At 40.7% G+C, this 17,441-nt stretch overlaps 1 protein-coding gene across 1 annotated transcript in view; it reads right to left on the reverse strand.

The window, feature by feature from the left end:
• The window catches only part of THSD7A (thrombospondin type 1 domain containing 7A), a 300,382-nt gene that overhangs the window by 178,644 nt on the left and 104,297 nt on the right, over positions 1 to 17,441 (reverse strand). The window contains exon 2 of the mRNA XM_004582344.2: positions 8,490 to 9,321. Coding sequence (XP_004582401.2) covers positions 8,490 to 9,321 — 832 coding nt within the window. The remainder of the gene's footprint in view (positions 1 to 8,489; positions 9,322 to 17,441) is intronic.

The following is a 17,441-nucleotide window of genomic DNA, read 5'->3' on the forward strand; positions in this document are numbered from 1 at the left end:
ATCCAGCTCGCTGCTTGTGGCCTGGGGAAGCAGTGCAGGATGGCCCAAGGCCTTGGGACCCTACAAAGCATGTGGGAGACATGGAGGAGGTTCCTGGTTCCCGGCTTCGGATCGACGCAGCACCGGCTGTTGCACTCACGTGGGGAGTGAATCATCAGACGGAAGATCTTCCTCTCTGTCTCTCCTCCTCTCTGTATATCTGACTTTGTAATAAAATAAATAAATCTTAAAAAAAAAAAAACTAAAGGCAGGAGCTTCTTCTAGGTATCCCGTTCAGATACAGTGGTCCAGGTATTGGGGCCATCGTCTTCTCTTCCCCAAGCCCTAATGGGATTGGAACCTGATTGGAGCGAAGCATCCAAGCCTCACATCGACACCCATGTGGGGTGTCAGCACTGCGAACAGCAGCTTCATTTGACATGCCACAGCATGGCCTTGAGACAATGCTTTTAACTATGTTTTGGGTGGCCTGAGAAAGTCTCTCAAAATCTCACAAATACCAATGTTTTCACTTATGACATATATAAAACCTTATCTTATTCATAATGCAAAATTTTTACTTTTTATATTCAAAACACTAATTATGTATCTGGTACAATGCTAAACACATAGTAACTACTTAAACAATACTTTCTTACTGATTAAATAATATTCATATAACATAATGATCATATTCATTTATCTCCAGTGCTAGAGTTGATTTACATAATGAAATCCATCAATGTGTTTATAAATACCTAAACCTTGTGATCATCTTCTCATACATAATTTGCACTAAGATGCCAGTTAAGGACAATATACAGCTCTGAAGGTTAGCAAAATTGTATTTCCTCACTTTCCTTAACACTTCAGTCTTTTAAACTACAAACTTACAAATAAATAATCATATTGAAGTTTAGTCAAGAACATTATTTACAGGATGTAAAGTGGCCACATTTAAAGTTGACTTGCAGACTCTCTGTGGGGTGGTGAATATCTGGCCAGGCCCACAAAACCATTTGGTCTGCCCCTGCCAAGACAACCACAGACGGGATGTGCAACTCAATAAATCTATACCAGGGTGGTTTTTAAGCCGATAATGTTGTGAGGCTGGTGAATGACATTATGCATTTCCTCCACAGATAAAAGGTTTCCTGATCCTTGTCAGGTTTCACTTCTAAGTTAGATCCTCTGACGTACATAATCTAACCACGTGTGTTCAACAGGCAGGCATGACAGCCTCACACAGTGAGCCATTCCTGGTTCAAACATCCTGGCCTGGCTTTCTCCACGTTTTCCCACATCTCCCTCCTCAAGGACCATGCGCATGTCTATTAATCCCAGCATTATTTCTCTTTGCAGAGCATTCCTGATTTCAACAACCCCCTTGGGAGGATTACTTTGTTATTTGCATATGTTTTCTTTCTCCTTTCTTCCTCTCCAACCCTCCCTCTCCCTGCCCATTAGACAGCACTTTGAATATTTCATCTTTGCTATTCTTCCTCTAATAAAGTAGGTTTGGGGGCCATTGCTGTGGCAATAATGGGTTAAACCATCCCTTGCAACCCCAGCATCCCATGTGCGTAAAGGTTTGAGTTGCAGCTGCTGCACTTCTGATCCAGATGCTTGCTAATACGCCTGGAAGAGCAGCAGAAATGGTCCAAGTCTTTGGGCCCCTGGTGCAATGCGGGAGACCCCGATAAAGGTTCCGGCAGCTGACTCCAGCCTCGCACTGCCCTGGCCTTTGCAGGCATTTGTGGGGTAAACTAGCAGCTAGAAGAGCTCCATATTTGTTTCTCCTTCCAATTCCACCTTTCAAATAGATAATTTTTTTAAAGTAGATATTTGACAATCCAGTGTCTGTTTCACTTTTCTGTCAATGTATTCCAGAACCCAGAATATCTGTATAGCTTTGAGTTTGTTGAATGAAAAGGTAAATAAATAATTCATAATAAATCAATTCAGCCATAAACCAACAAAGACATAGAAGTAGTTCTCTAGTCCTGACATTGTACTGGCAGAAAGCACACTGCAAGTTGCATTTGGGTTAATTCAGAAGAGTTTCATGCAAGGAATGTCAACAACATGCGGGCCATCAAGGAATGGTGAAGCCCTTATGGCTGGAAATCACAGGAATATTATCACAAGGTGATAACAACAGAAGCCTGCAGCACTGAAGGTAGACCTGCTGTGGAAGGCAGGGCTGCGGGACAGGCGCTATGGCCTTGGATGGAGGAGCCACACACACTATGACTCCACAGACACACAGCCTCTCCAGGCTCTGAGAGCTTGCTGCTACCTTCTCCTGGTAGTTCCCAACTCACAAGACAAGGGCAGAAGATGGTTACAGCCACCAGCCTCTAGGCCTAGGAGCAGCAGCAGTAACCCTGGGGGACAAACGTAAGATCCTAATCGGTGGCCCTACCTGCTGAGAGGAGCCAATGATTTTTATTTTTGAGCCACTGATCTAAGAATATGGGCCTACTGTGTTTTAATCAGAGTAGCCAACAGGCAGCTGAATCAGATACACAAAAATCATGGTACGTATCTGGCAGGCAAAGCAGCATTTTCGTTATCACAGAAAGTTTTCAGATTTAAAAGCCTGCTATTTATGCATGAGAAGTAGTAATTTTATAAATGGGTTCTGAATAGCCTAAATGGATCAATGTTATTTTTAATAGTGGGCAATTTTCTGCCTTCTTTTTGGGAAGGTTAGGATGAGATTTGCAATTTCACGGACTCATGAAGTCATACCATGGCAATGAGTTCCCAGCAAACCATGCAGCACATAACCAAAGTAGATCTGAAGTAACTTTCAGGACTGGGGAGCCCCAGTCTGCATGGCACTGACTGCTTGAGCCCCACTGCATGGCACTGCCATTTGCACTAATCTTTCAGTGGGCACTGGACTGCGGGATGTGTTGATGTTTATTTACTTTCCGTCAAGAACTATCTACAAGATTTTGGGTATGGTTTTGTTCAGGTTTTATTATAATTACAAAACTTGGATACTTTTAAAGATTTTTTTCAGCTCCCTGTTTCTTTTCTGATTGTCCACCCTTTTCACAGCATATCAGTATTGTTTACAGATGGTTTAAGGCTCAGAAAGTGAAAATGTTTTAACACCATGTAGTCATGGATGCGCAGTTGTCCCTATTTTTATTTTCCCAAGTTATTCATTACTTTAAATCTTCGTTAACAACCAGTATTCAAGAGTGAAGAAAAATCACACAGAAAGAGATTGTGTTTAGAAGACACAGAATTTTCTGCGGCTTGTATTTTTGAAGATGAACAGGTAAGTAAGAAGAGAGCAAGGGAAAAGTATCAGCGGGTCATCTGCACTATTCATTATTTCTGAAATGCTAAAGTTGAATTAGAGGAGGACCCTTGAAAGCTTATGGCAAAAAAAAAAAGAAACTGATGGGTTCATTTTGGTGCAAAAACATTCTGAAATCCATGCACTTTCCAAGACCTTTAGAAAGCACCTTCAGATACTTAAAAAAGAATCACAAAAAAGTTGGGAGGAATGTATACAAATGTGTGTTTTTATGCATTATTGGATTATTTCCCTCTTCCTGTTTAACCCAGTCAAGTTTTACTCTGTGCCTGAAGGATTCATTTTATGTGGTTATCCAGAAGTTGGATAAATCTACTTACTTTGCTTTAGCCAACAAATATTTTAATGTCTCATTCTGCTTTATTCCCTTAGGAATTTTCTGGGCTAAATTTCTCACACTTGTCCACAATGCTTCCACTGCAATTATTACAATTAATTGCCTTCTGTCAGCTTACATGACAAAACAGCGTGCATTATAATGGCCGATATTTTCCAAAGACAGCATTACTCCCACTAATGTTTCTTGTATTTCTTATAGCAGATTGCATTCTTTTTCTGGAAACATGTGTTCTCTATTCAGATTTGGGTCTGCCTTTCTGGAATAAACAGATGAGTTGGAAGAGCCAAAGCCTTCCAGAAGTAAGGGTGGCCCACAGCGAAGCCTTAGATCACCAGGTGTGGTTGCTGTAATCCCAAGAAGGCTGGCTGCCTTTTTTCCTTCTCTGCTTCACCACACACAGCTTCTTTTAAAAAAAAAAAAAAAGAAAGAAAGAAAAAGATTTATTTTTATTTTTATTACAAAGTCAGATATACTGAGAGGAGGAGAGACAGAGAGGAAGTGGAGCTGCCAGGATTAGAACCAGCAGCCATATGGGATCAAGGAGAGGACCTTAGCCAGTAGGCCACGCTGCCGAGCCTCACACATTGCTTCTTTTTTTTTTTTTTTTTTTTTTTTTAAATTATTTATTATTTAACTTCAGTAATTACATTGTATTATGTGACACAGTTACATAGATACTTGGGTTCTCCCCACCCCTCCCCAAACCCTCCCACCATGGTGGATTCCTCCACCTTATTCACACATTGCTTCTTACAGCCATCAGACCTGGCAAGTACCAGCTCCTCTTTATTTTCCACTGGCTATACTGACCCTGTGATGACAGGGCAGGGAACAGGTGGATTGCATTAGTTAGAATGCTTCACCTGAATCCCAAGGCCTGATTCATTCCTGAGGACAGTTAATCTAAAGGATAATGGAATGCTTAGTGTACCTGAAGACAGCAAACTGCCAAGACAATGCACCTGTAAACTTCACCAAGCAGTCTATCTGCACATCCTCCATCTACCTTATCCAGGCCCCTGCAAAGCTCTGCACTTCAGGTAACAGGCTGTTTAAGAAGGGACTCGGGCCTATTGCTGAAGCTGTTTTTAGCCCCTTGCCCTCTTTACTGGGCAGGCTCTACCCTCTCTTTACTCTCCCCCTTTTGCCCCCCCCAACTAAAATCATGTGCTGTATGTGGCTCTTGCTTCTCCTTCTTTGAAAACCAAAATCTTAACACCTTATAAGCAAACAGCCCCATGCCCTGACTCCTCTGAGATCCTTGGATGTTCCTTCCATGGGCAGTCTCTTGTGTTTGGCTTCCTCTATCTTGTATTTTACTTTTAAAACTATAATGTGATATCACCTCGCATCCATCAGCTCAGACGTTATAGTTACTCTCAAAATCAAAGTTGTTTTCATGTTATGTGCAAGATAGAGATCTCTGATCTAGTTCACTCTTCAAATGCTCAAAACACCAAGGGCTGGGCAAGGACCAAGCCAGGAGCCTTGGGACTCAATCCAGGTACTACACTTGGGTGGCGAGACCCACATACCCGAGTATCATCTGTTTCCACCCAGGGTGTGCAATGGCAGAGAGCTGGATAAAGCAGCCAAGGAGCAGGGAACATGACCAGGCACTCTGATATGAGTGCAGCAACTTAAACACTGTGCCTCACACTCACCCCTTCCTCTCTTTTACACCCAGATTTATCAAATGGATACTTAGTCATCCTCCATTTCCTCTTCTTCAAGACCATACGTAGTCTTACTGCTGTCCTTACTGGCATTTCTGGTTGATGTTAAGACAGGAGAACAAAACAACATTTCCTTTACTCCCTTACATTTAATTAGAAGTCACAACTTCATCTGTTATTAACTGTAATCTTTCATTGTTCATTCAGGATTAAACATAGTGAGCTGAAACTTCCACCTTTAGAAAGGCTCTGAAACATAAGCAATTGGCTCCACGTGATCCTCAGACCCACTGGAGCCCATCTGGCCCATCAGAACTTAGAAAGCATGACATCACCAACCAACCGAAAGGTCACACACGCCACTGACCTGCCAGGAACCTGGCCACGAGCTGATCCTACGCTCTCAGTGATGTCAGTCTGTAAGAACCTTGATGCCTAACTCCTCCGGGAGGCTTGGAATTAAGCAATAGGTGACTGGCTCCTTGCTCTGCACTTTGCAATAAATACCTACTTTCCTTCACCACCCTGATGCCAATGGTTGGCTTTCTGTGCGTCAGGCAAGTAGTCCCAGCTTGTGGGTTCTAGAACAATGCCTCTGACGAGTTCGGGGTGTTGTTCAGCAACAAGTGTGTCAAATGAATAGCCTTTAGTTGGCAGTGATGTTGCAGATTTCCTTGTTTTGTCCCATTATGTCCTTCTGTTTTCAACAGAAAACTTGGCCCTCACAAAGTGCAGGCTGCATGTGGTAGGTTGAATGTTCAAGAAAGCTGCCAAGACACACTGCCCCCACAAAGTTTCATCCTGCAAACAGGTCTAATTCCATGTTTCCCACTCTGGAATCAGCTGTGGTCCAAGAAGGTCACAATTTCCAGTTGTTACATAAGACCCCTATTTATGCTTTTCATTCTCACTGGTCTTGTTCAATTTGAAAACAGAAATGTGGGAAGATGATCATCTTTAACTGGATGTTTCAGTACTCTGTGTGCTAAAACACATGCTTGTCCATGAATGGCTTCCCCAAGATTCTTAAGTTTAAATTCATCTAACTACCACAGTTGGATTTGTTTACCCCTTCCGAATGCCCTCTCACTCTCGTAAAGAATAAAACTGTTTTTGAATTTGTTGAAAGAAGTATTGAACTTAATCATTGTTTTTGATGACTAATACCATGGCATCATGTTAGAAAGATACATGCCAAAATACCTGCTTTTCTCCTATATTGATGTTACTTTTAAAAATAATTAAAATTTATATAAAAGAAGTATTAAAAACTAGTTTACTTACAGCACTCACTTTATAATCTAAGTCAACAAATATATGTGGTTATAAGTAAACTAAAATAGTTATAGATGGCATTTCTAATGGGATGGAACTACCTGGGAAATAATCTGCATAGTTCTCAGCATATCTGCTTAATTCAAAGAACTGGATGGCAATGTCAAGCTCTACACAATAGTAGCTGCTATCCTAATTACACTTAATTGAGTAGTCAACATTAAATTAAGTATCTACAGCTTGCTAATCCAGTGACAGCAGGAGGCAATTCAAGTTGCCTTGGAGGCTCATTGAGTTACTTGGTAGAAGCCATACAAGTAACACAGCTATAATACTTCAGAAAAGATGTGGAACTCACTAGAACAGAGAGAGAAAAAATAAGGTAGGGATTCAGTGGAAGTGTAAATGATACAGTCAAAGCCATGCGCGCGCGCGTGCGCGCGCACACACACACACACACACACACACACACACACCACCCCCTCCCCCAAAGGCAGCGGAGGGAAGAAGACAAATGGAAGCCACACAAACACCTCGCACAACTAGGGGAGGTGGAATGGTCAGATCAACAGAGAAAGCAAATTACTGCACAGCTGAAGTAGAATACAATTGTAATGAGTACGAACAGCGTAGGGAAAAGCAAATATCCTAAAAATAACAGCTGATCTTAGAGGAATAGGCTCTTTGCTGTTGTCTCCTTGTTCATTTAAACTCTATTTTTTCCCAACAAGCCTTTAAACCAGATTTCAAAATTCATCCGTAGGTCAAAGTATTAAATAAGAATGGGTTTAAGAACGATAACACAGATGAGAACTAGGAAACTACCGGAATGCATTAGAACAACACACCTCCCTCCCAGAGCTCGTTAGGATATAAAGAGCCACAGCAAAAAGGAACACCTGATTTGCTACCAAATGTCCAGGGGCCACAAGGGCTGTGCGGGCCACTCAGCACAAACACCTGTGCTGCCTCAGTGCAACTCCTCTTGTGTGTTTGTAATTAAGAGAACAGCCTGGCTTGGAGAACACAGTGATCTCAATATCATCTTTACAACAAGGACCACATACATTTGTGAGTCCTGTGACTATATATAATTTCTCTCAGTTCACTCCAACTCATAACTGCACAAATATTTCAGAAAAGACAATTATGCAGATGAGCCAGATGAGCCACTCCCAGATGGTCTGGTTTCATCTGAGAATAACATTTAGACTGTCCAGAGAACATATCCTTGACATCCTCGATTCGTGTTTTCACAAGAAATAATCACACACGAGACGGTCTTTCATAATACAGTCATTATGCACCCAAAGACAATTTCCATCTAGGAAATTCAGCCGATTAATTACGCGTTTTCTAACATGGGCCATCCGTGATTAAACAGCCCCTACTTGCCTTACTCTCACTGGTTCCTGTTTCTTTCTGTGTAGACAGTTATTTCAGTTTCACAAAATATGCAAGAAAATTATTCTTAGGTATAGTTCCCTGGGTTGCTATTTAGAGCAGATTCTGTTTAGAGGGTAATTCTGAAAATGCCATAAGCTCAGAGGAACTGCCAGTGCGCCTTACTCTAATAATTCACTGAACTAAGTGTCTGAATTTGAAATCCCAGTGCGTGAGTGTGTCTTCTGGTTTAGAAGACAGGATTGACCAAAAAAGCAGTGTAATATGTAGAATCCCTTGGCTTAAAGAGGGCAGTTGAAGACAAATACAACATCTAGACTTGTTGGCGATAGAAACACGACCAGGAAAGGCACACCAGCACCCAGGCCAGCCAGCCGGGTGGGAGCTGGCCCTAGTGTCCCTGTGTTCTAGGGCTGGCCTGGCACTGCACAGTCTCGGTACACGGACACGCACGAGAATAAGGTGGGAAGAAACGTACCTCATTTCAGCAGCTTTCCCCGTCTTGTTCGTACACGTGACCTCTCTGGTCTGATATCCAATCTGGATGTCCCAGTATCTGTTTTCCTGCCTGTTCTGTCTGTTTCGGTTCCTCTTTTTCTTAATAAGCTCCCGAGCCTCGGGATCCTTGACGCCTTTGCCGCGGTTCCTCTCGCGCGCTCTGTTCTTGCCGCGTCTCCGGGCCTGTCTGGCTTGCCGCGAGGGAGGCATGGAGCACGCGCTCCAGGGCCCCACATGCAGGCTGTACAGGCTCTCATCGGCTTCGCACGGGCTGGATCGGCACACCTGGAACTCGGTCAGGTTGGGACAGCCGGAGCCTCCGAACTGCGGTGGGGCCACGACGTGCCGCGTCCGGTGCTGCAGACCGCTGCCGCACGTCTTGGAGCACTCGGACCAGGCGGAGAACTCTGACACGATGCAGTCCTGCTGGCAGGGAATGAGGCAAGCCTGTTCGAGCAGCGGCTTGGGCTCAAAGTACTCACAGATGGTCTCATCGGCCAGAAGGTCTTTATCTTTTTGCATGCACGTGATTTCCCGCACCTGAATACCCTCTTCCCCCTTCACGCACTCCCGGGGCTTCTCCAGGCTTTTGGAGTTAACAGGTTGACACTGGTTCCAGGGCCCCAGCCTCCAGTCGTAGAGGTCTTTGTGCCAGTCACAAACTTTGAAGCAACTCTGTTGGTTGCTGGGCCTCTCGGCCGGCTTGCAGTTCGTGTGTAGTGTTGTCCACCCTTCCACGTGCGCGCACCACACAGCCCTGGTTTGGATGCCTCCGGGCCCACACTCGTCTCCCATGCACCGGCCCCAGGGACCTGCAAAACAGCAGTAGAGTTATCAGTGCCCCTAGAAGCAAACGGCAGGGCACTCCGTGTACCGGAAAGACCTTTGGGACCTGGTACATCCACTTCTCTGAAGTGTTGGAAAGTAGGTCTCTGCACAGGACTGCGGGAAAGTAATGATCAGGCCTGTGGGGCTTTTTTTTTTTTTTTTTTTTTTTCAAAAGGGAAACTGTGTCAACGAATCTATATAAGGCAACGTCTGGGGCAATTTCACTTTGAGCCCTTTTGGGATTACTAAAAGTTTGCTTTTATTCGTTTCCATTATTTTAGGGAGCTTGGAACCCTCATAAAGGACATCAGAAATGAGTCACAGGGAAAACCCATTACTCCTGCCGCACAACCATCGAATCCATTTCTGTAACCGGCAGTGAAAATAGCCCCTTCGGAAAAATGTCTCTTTCTGCAGGCTTTTCTTGCGCGGCACAATTAACTGTTCTGTAGGACACGCTTTCTTCCACCTCCTGTTTTATTGTTATGGCCGCCAACTGCCAGAGTCTGGGAGTTGTGCAGTGTGTGTGCAGATGGAATTTATAGTATTGAAATTCTAGTGACCAAAGCCGGGAACTTGGAAAAACTCTTCATTGAAGCATATGCTGCCTCCGCCTGTACCCCACGTTAACTGCTCCCATGTCCTCGGGATGGGGATAGAGAAGAGCGTAATGGAAATGCTTTTTCAATGTTCTCATTGTAGAAGGGCTATTTGAGATTTGGCCAGGATTCATTTCCTAAATATAAGTTATTTGTTATTACACAGCTGTATTATGGGATGTTTCCTGCAGTGGCTTTTGTATAAACCATGCACTTTTAAATTTAGAGCCCTTACAGGAGATGACCACCTTACATTTGTATTTCTCTAAGGTAGAAGACCAACTTAAAAAATAGAGCAGTATGTTTATTTTCAAATTATGAAGAAGCTTTGAAAAGAAAGCAAATAACCCGTTGCGCTACACTCCAGGAGAATGTTTTTAATAATGTGTTTTAGGAAACCAAATTTTCCCAACCATGCACCTCTCTCTGGGCATCCGTTTCCTATTGATTTGTCTTTCCACAATGTCGGCCTACTTCTACTGAGACTAATCAGTCAATGCCAACAGCGTTCTGAAAAAAAAAAAAAAACACTAAAATGCTACCACTTGACACTCTGAAATGGTGACAGGAGTTACTTAAAATTTAGAATTCACTGGGAAATAATTCTTTGACATTTCTCACTGATTACAAGGTATAAGACACATATGTGTATGCTTTTACAAAACATGTGATTAAGAATTCTACTTATACAAGTTTGTATTTCCACTTCTTTAATGTATTAAGTGGTTGCAGTCCATGGTTTTGTCTTTCAATTTTCATGGCTTTCTTTTGGATTTGCTAAATGATTTTATTAAGAAAGGAGACAAGTCAGCTTGCAGCTTTTAACATTCAAAACATTACATGGTTAATCTCAATACCAACAGGAAGACAGATGGAATAAAAAATAAAAATGTATTGCTATTTTTATGCATTAATAATGAGTGAAAATGTTTAAAGCATAATGGGAATGCATATGTTATAAATACCAATAGATTTCAATTCCAATTCCAATATTACCATAGATTCTCAGTAATTAGTTACACATGGTTAATGTTGATTGATCTTATTTCAAGTATATTTACATTGAGAACCAGAAGATAACACTATTGAGAAAACTTTACAGATGTCTATAAGATGTCTACTGCAACTTTGAAAGGAAGGATAAAATATGTGAAGGCAGGAAGCAGAGCATTGAACCTTAAGAAAACATTGGCTTTGCAGGCTTTGACTGCTGTCTCTCCATTGCAGCTTGTGCATTGCGTGGGTGTCCAAGTACCCAATCTCCTTGAAGATCTTCTCCATGGAAAATCTAAGGAAAGGCCATCTCCTTCTACCCTCCACGCAGTCCTGAAATAACTGCACACAGAATACAAAGGCAAGCCCTGGTAAACTGGCACGTGACAACTAAGAACTGTCCATCTAACCAGCTACTGTGATTCCAACAGAGGGGACATTTGAAATCACAGAGAGCAAGACACAGTGAAAAAAAACTCTGTCAAGGCAAAAACGAGATCCTCTAACAAGTGTGATGTGAGACCGTATATGAAGCATCCATTGCCCCTCCACAGATGCTACAAGCCTGACTCGATCCTACTTCACGGAGAGATGGTAGTAACAGGAAAGTGGAGGGAGTATGTCAGCTCTTCAACAGAGTTAGGATTTCTACCTGTTTGAAACTTGTTTCTTTCATTGTTCTTGCTCATGATCACTTAAAGGGAAGTTACATCGTAGCAAAATAAAGGATAAGCAGGTTTTTAAAGTTATGACCTTGGATAATTACCTTTTATGAATGGAAATATATTCCTGTGTAAGATTTACAGGATTGTGTTTATTGAGTAGCATGTAAAATTCTAAACTGTGGGCCAATAAATGTGCTGAATCCTTTGCTTGCCAGATTTTGTGTAAATCCAGATAGAAACACTAGAAGTCTTATTCCACTTAAAAAATATCAACTGTATATGTAGCTAAGACATTTAGGATTCAATAGACTCACAATACAAATATCTTCACATGGTATCATTGTAAAATTAAGCAAAACTGTAATGAATACTTCAAGTGAATGAGAGCTGGCTTAGTTTTCCTTAGGCTAGTGTTTCTGATGTTATTCTTCACCAACTTTGTAAAAACGTTGACAAAATAATGAGTTTGTTTTTATTCCTGTTAAAGACAATTTTACAATGTGCCTGTTCATGTCTTTCAAAACTCTAGTTAAGACCACAAAAGACAGCCTTTTTAATTTTAAAATTAGTACTTTCCCCATTATATTCAATGCTGCTTTCTTCTAAGACAATTTTTTTTGTATGTCAAGGGCATGAAAACAATGAAGGTTGAGTCTATAAAAGGCCATTATTGACAGGTGGCCAGCGACTATTCTGAAGAGCCTTACAAAAGATACACACTATAAAAGGAATATGAGGAAATTATGCAAACTACGCGCTGTCCTTGTTTGCTATAAAACTAGCAAATGAGCCAGATTCTTGCTGACTAAACATGCTTGCATCCCTCCAATGAGATCGGGGCTTTCTCCTAGATCTGGCGATAGATCCGAATGCCCTACTTAGAGAGACCAAAAGGTGCACAGACAGCTTAGCAGTATGGAAAGAGACTATACTCTTGTATCCTCTATCTTCTTGTATATTAACAATTATCTGAGAAAATTTTCTCTTTGTTTTGGTCAGGCAAAGCTGTGTAAAAATTTTTAGAAATTGCTATTGAATTATAGGAATGAAAATTGCTTTCAAAACTCATAGTCAACAGTTGTTTAAACTGCAATTGATTAGTTTTTGCATTTTTGCTGTCATTTTTTGTAGACAATAAATATTTAAAAGTTTCATAACGTGCACTTGGCCTAGTAGTTAAGATGCAGTTTTGGATGCCAGCGTACCTAGATTGAGGGCCCTGCTCTGGTCCCAAACCCGATTTCTGGCTAATGCACAGTCAGAGGCCACGGTGCCTGTTGAAATGGTTGGTGTCTCCTGCCAAGTCAGAGACTTGGACTGAGTTTCTAGTTTCTGTCTTTGGCCCAGCAGGCATTTGGGGAGTAAGCTGGCAGAAGGGAGCTGTCGCTGTATCTATTACAGACCTTCAAGTAAATTAAAATAAATAAGGAAACCTTTTTAAAAATTTTAAATCTTTTGAAAATTTGTTTATAATAAGCGCTTTTTATTTCACAATTTTCTAAAACAATATTCCACAGCAATAGACACAAATGAAGACTGACCCCACTAGCCAGTTGCTCATCCTCATTCTTCACGCCTTCACATTTCAGTCCATCTTGTGGTGGCACAGTACTTTCTTCTGTAAATCTGATACAATCTATCAAATACGTTGAAATTGTGAACATGTAGATCTTCTCTAATTGTTTCCAATATCTGAACAATTACTGAAATGAACATCTTTCCACCATAGTCAAATAATCTGATTTAAGGCTTTGTAAATTTGAAGCTTTTGATATATGTACTACCCAGAAGTACTCAGCAAAATGTGCCAGTTTGCCCTCAGGTCAGCAATTTATGAAGACATTTCCACCCCCACTTCCTTCATGTTTGCAAAGCACTGTTAATCCACATCTGGAGTCCAATTCCTGGGAATTCTACATGCTTGAATTCTCAGGTGGTCCATTCTTTGTTTTAACTAAAGAGAAAATTTTATCCATTCACCTCTATTACTTTGTGTACATGATCTCCAGAAAGGTGTCAAAACTTCTGATACTTGACAAAATGTATCCCTTAGTACTAAAACATAAAAATGATGTTTCATTTGGCACTTGTTTGGTTATTTCAAAAGGTTTGGCAATGGGGAAGAGCAAACATTTCAGCATGTCTGCCTGTTGAAATAGTCCCATAGATGAAGTATTTTAATGTCTAGGAAGCTGCTGCCATGGGATATTACACTAGTTGATTTAACTATAAATGTGTGTTCTGCCCAACAGATCTGTGTTTGTGCCTGTGAACATAAACACACAATTTGAAATGTTTGTTGACCTATAATGCATTAAAATTTGTCTCTAAGCAGTAGAAGAAACACTTATGGTTTCTTTGATTTGAGTTTTAATGTAATTTAATTTAATTTAAAACAACTCTCAAATGGCAAATCAGTTTGGTAGATACAGGGCGATCACTGTAAAAGTCAAGCTGAGCACTCATCTTCAATTAATAATTAAACTTTCTTAAAACATTACTTATCAAATTAAATGTACAAAATTAGAACCAACTTTAAATCTGATGAGAAATGAGCTAGTTATTGGTGACTAGCATAGCTGATTTTAAAATTACTGAGTACATGATCTATTTTTAGAACATGTTTTATCTTTCTACAGAAAATCACTTAACCTTTTCGGACCCTGACTTCTCCAATTGTAGATCACAATAAACTATGAATAACATTGTTAACGCTCGCCACCTAATAGCACCACCTGAACCATAAGCTAAGAAAGAACGATACAAGAAATATGTGTGATATGGCTGTAAAATACATTTCCCTTGGAAAGATTCACACTTTTATCTATACCAACATTTCATATTCTTTATGCATCAGTGGCAATATTTTTAGGCTAGACTTTATTTGCATGAACAACTAGGCAAAAGGGCGTGACAATTTCCATTTTTAGAGGCATATAGCCTGATTGATTCTTTATAGCACTTGTGGATTTACACTCCATCTTATGCAGCACTGACTACAGTGCTTGCAGCCTTTATAAATATACACATATCCACTGTTGTTTGGATTGACTTTTCATTATATTACAGAAGACATTAAGATTTCCTCTTCTGTGAATTATTATCTTAATTAATACAACTTCTAGCAGTCTCGTAAGACTTTTCCTTGTATCTCAGGATATTTATGTGATAGTAACACTACACGTGGTATGTAAAATAGATCCTCTCCGATGTTGTGTGCTTTCATATTTACATTTTCTTTCTCTTTAAAATTTTTAATTAAAAATGTTATTGTTGAATTTTGAAAAAGCAGAATCACAGAGTGGAGGGAGAGACAACGATCATTCACCTGCTGGTTTCACATGCTAACTAGCTGCAATGGCCAGAGTTGGCACAGGCTGAAGCCAGGAGTTTCTTTTGGGTCTCTCAGATGGGTTCAGAGGATCAAATGGCTGGGCGCTCTTCTGCTAATTTTCCAGACACATAGGAAGGAAGCTGGACTGGAAATGAAGCAATCAGGATTCAAAGGAGTGGTTATATGGGATGCCAGGGCTGCAGGCAGCGGCTTTACCCACCATGGCATACTGTTGGTCACTGTTTTTGATATTTTTTTAATGTTTTGATATATAGGCCTATTACTATCACAATCTCATGTTCCTTTTAGGTTGGAAATATATTTTCAAATTACATATTTAAAATTCAGTCACTTATAAGCACAGCATAAAATTTTCATCTTATTTATACATAGATTCTCTACCTGTTGCATTGACAACCCATATTGAGTGCCAGCTCGTGTCCTGGCTATTCCACATCTCATCCAGCTCTCTGCTTATAACCTGGGTAGGCAGTGGAGGATGGTTCAAGGTCTTGGGCTCCTGCACACACACACACTGGAGGCCCAGAAGAAGCTCCTGGCTCCTGGCTTAGCTCAGCTCAGCTCGGTCTGTTGTGGCCATTTGGTGAATGAACCGATGGATGGAAGATCTATTTTCTCTATCTCTTCTTCTGTCTGCTTTTCAAGTAAAAATAAACAAATTTTTAAAAGTAAAGGTACCTCTCACTAACCTCAAAATACAGCCCTGAAAGGTGTTCACCCTGTATCCCTGCATTGCCACATTTTACTTGTTATTTGCAAAACGTTTTCACATGTATGTGATTCCTTAGAGCAGGGCTAAATCACAAAGGGAGTGGAACAAGGAAAAGTTTGTAGCAATAAGGGGACGTCAACATAGACATGCCTGATCAAGTCATCCTCTCCTTTGAATTACAAATAGATGTTATAAAAGAACATAACACAAAATTCTTCACTTTCCATCTGCACTTCATTCCAATCCACCAAAAAGTGACTCTCATCCACTGTCACTAAGAAGCAAGTACCAGCATCAGACCAGCACATCAGAAAGCGCAAAATGTGTTTACCGGCCTGTCACTGATCAGGTGGAAACCATGACCACTAATGCCTCACAATCTTAAGTCATGCGTGAACAGGATGGATCTCATACTTCGCTTGCAGATAAGCCCTGAGGAAGAGGAGCCCATTCAGTCTGTGGCGGACACAAGTGTGGCTTGCACCTGTGTGAAACTTCTTAAAGCACAGCCAAAGTAGAAGCCACAAGAGCGAATGTGGAAACAAGACAAGAGAATTCTAAAGGTCAACTATGTGGCCTCACATGCCTAACTAATGCCAGAGGTGATTATTCTGTACCGATCTGCTTATAGGAATGCTAAACTCAAGGCACTTATTCTTCTGTAGATAAACTTACTAAAAACTAAAGAAAGCTACATTTTCTTACATTTGTTTTTTCACTCGATGAACACACAGGGATGGCCTCAGATATTTTGGATACTATTACAGTCCATTGAAATGCACTGTAGTATAGCAGGTGAAGCTACTGCTTGGGATGCACGCACCCATTCCAGTCTCAAGTTCCAGCTAGTTCCTGCTTTTTATCCAGCTTCCTGAAGATGTACTCTGGGGTTCAGTAGTGAATATCTTAATTACTCAGACCCTCGGACCTATATAGAAATCCAAATGGAGTGCTGGGTTCCTGGTTTTGCACTGACCCAATTTGTTTGTAGCAGTGGTATGTTCTCTCTCTCTCTCTCTCTCTCTCTCTCTCTCTCTCTCACACACACACACACACACAAAATTTAGCCTTACAAAGGGATGATATTGTGATGCTATAGCACAGATGAACCGTGAAACATTATGTCAAGTAACAGAAGTCAGACACGAAAGAACAGATATTGAATGATCCCACTTCTATACCCAAAGTGATCAAATTCCCGGACAGAGGATAGTACAGGAGTTATTGGCAGTTGAGGAGAGGGAGGTGTGCAGAGTTACAGGCTGATGAGTGCACTTTATTTTTGGAATGATGAAAAATTTGGGGCTATTGAATTATTCATTTAAAATTATAGATTGAATATTACAGTTTGTGTGTCTAAACATCACTGCAATAAACATCAGAAAAGACTTTCAATATCTGTATAAAGTCTTCCAAAATTTAAAGAACATTTTCAGATATGTATGGAAACAAGATTTCAAGATTTTTGAGTCACTGCCAAGTTCAAAGACTTGGGGAATTGTTAACTTTCTCAGACCTATAAACAACTTTTTTTGAGATGTTCTACCAAAAAAAGAAGGTCTCACTATACAAAGTCTTTTCCTCATTTTAATCAACATGTACAGAAAAAAGATTAAGAAATATCACCATTATCATTTTAGTTTTAGTATCCAGTGCATCAAATAGGTAGTTACTCTTGCAAACCATATATTTTAGGGATATCAGATGATGTTACATTGTTAATTACATACCTCAAGACCTGCAGTGTAGGATTAGCCCATCATATGAATTTAGGAATAAA

The sequence above is a fragment of the Ochotona princeps genome, chromosome 20 (assembly GCF_030435755.1).
Source record: "Ochotona princeps isolate mOchPri1 chromosome 20, mOchPri1.hap1, whole genome shotgun sequence".
NCBI classification, from domain to species: Eukaryota; Metazoa; Chordata; class Mammalia; order Lagomorpha; family Ochotonidae; genus Ochotona; species Ochotona princeps.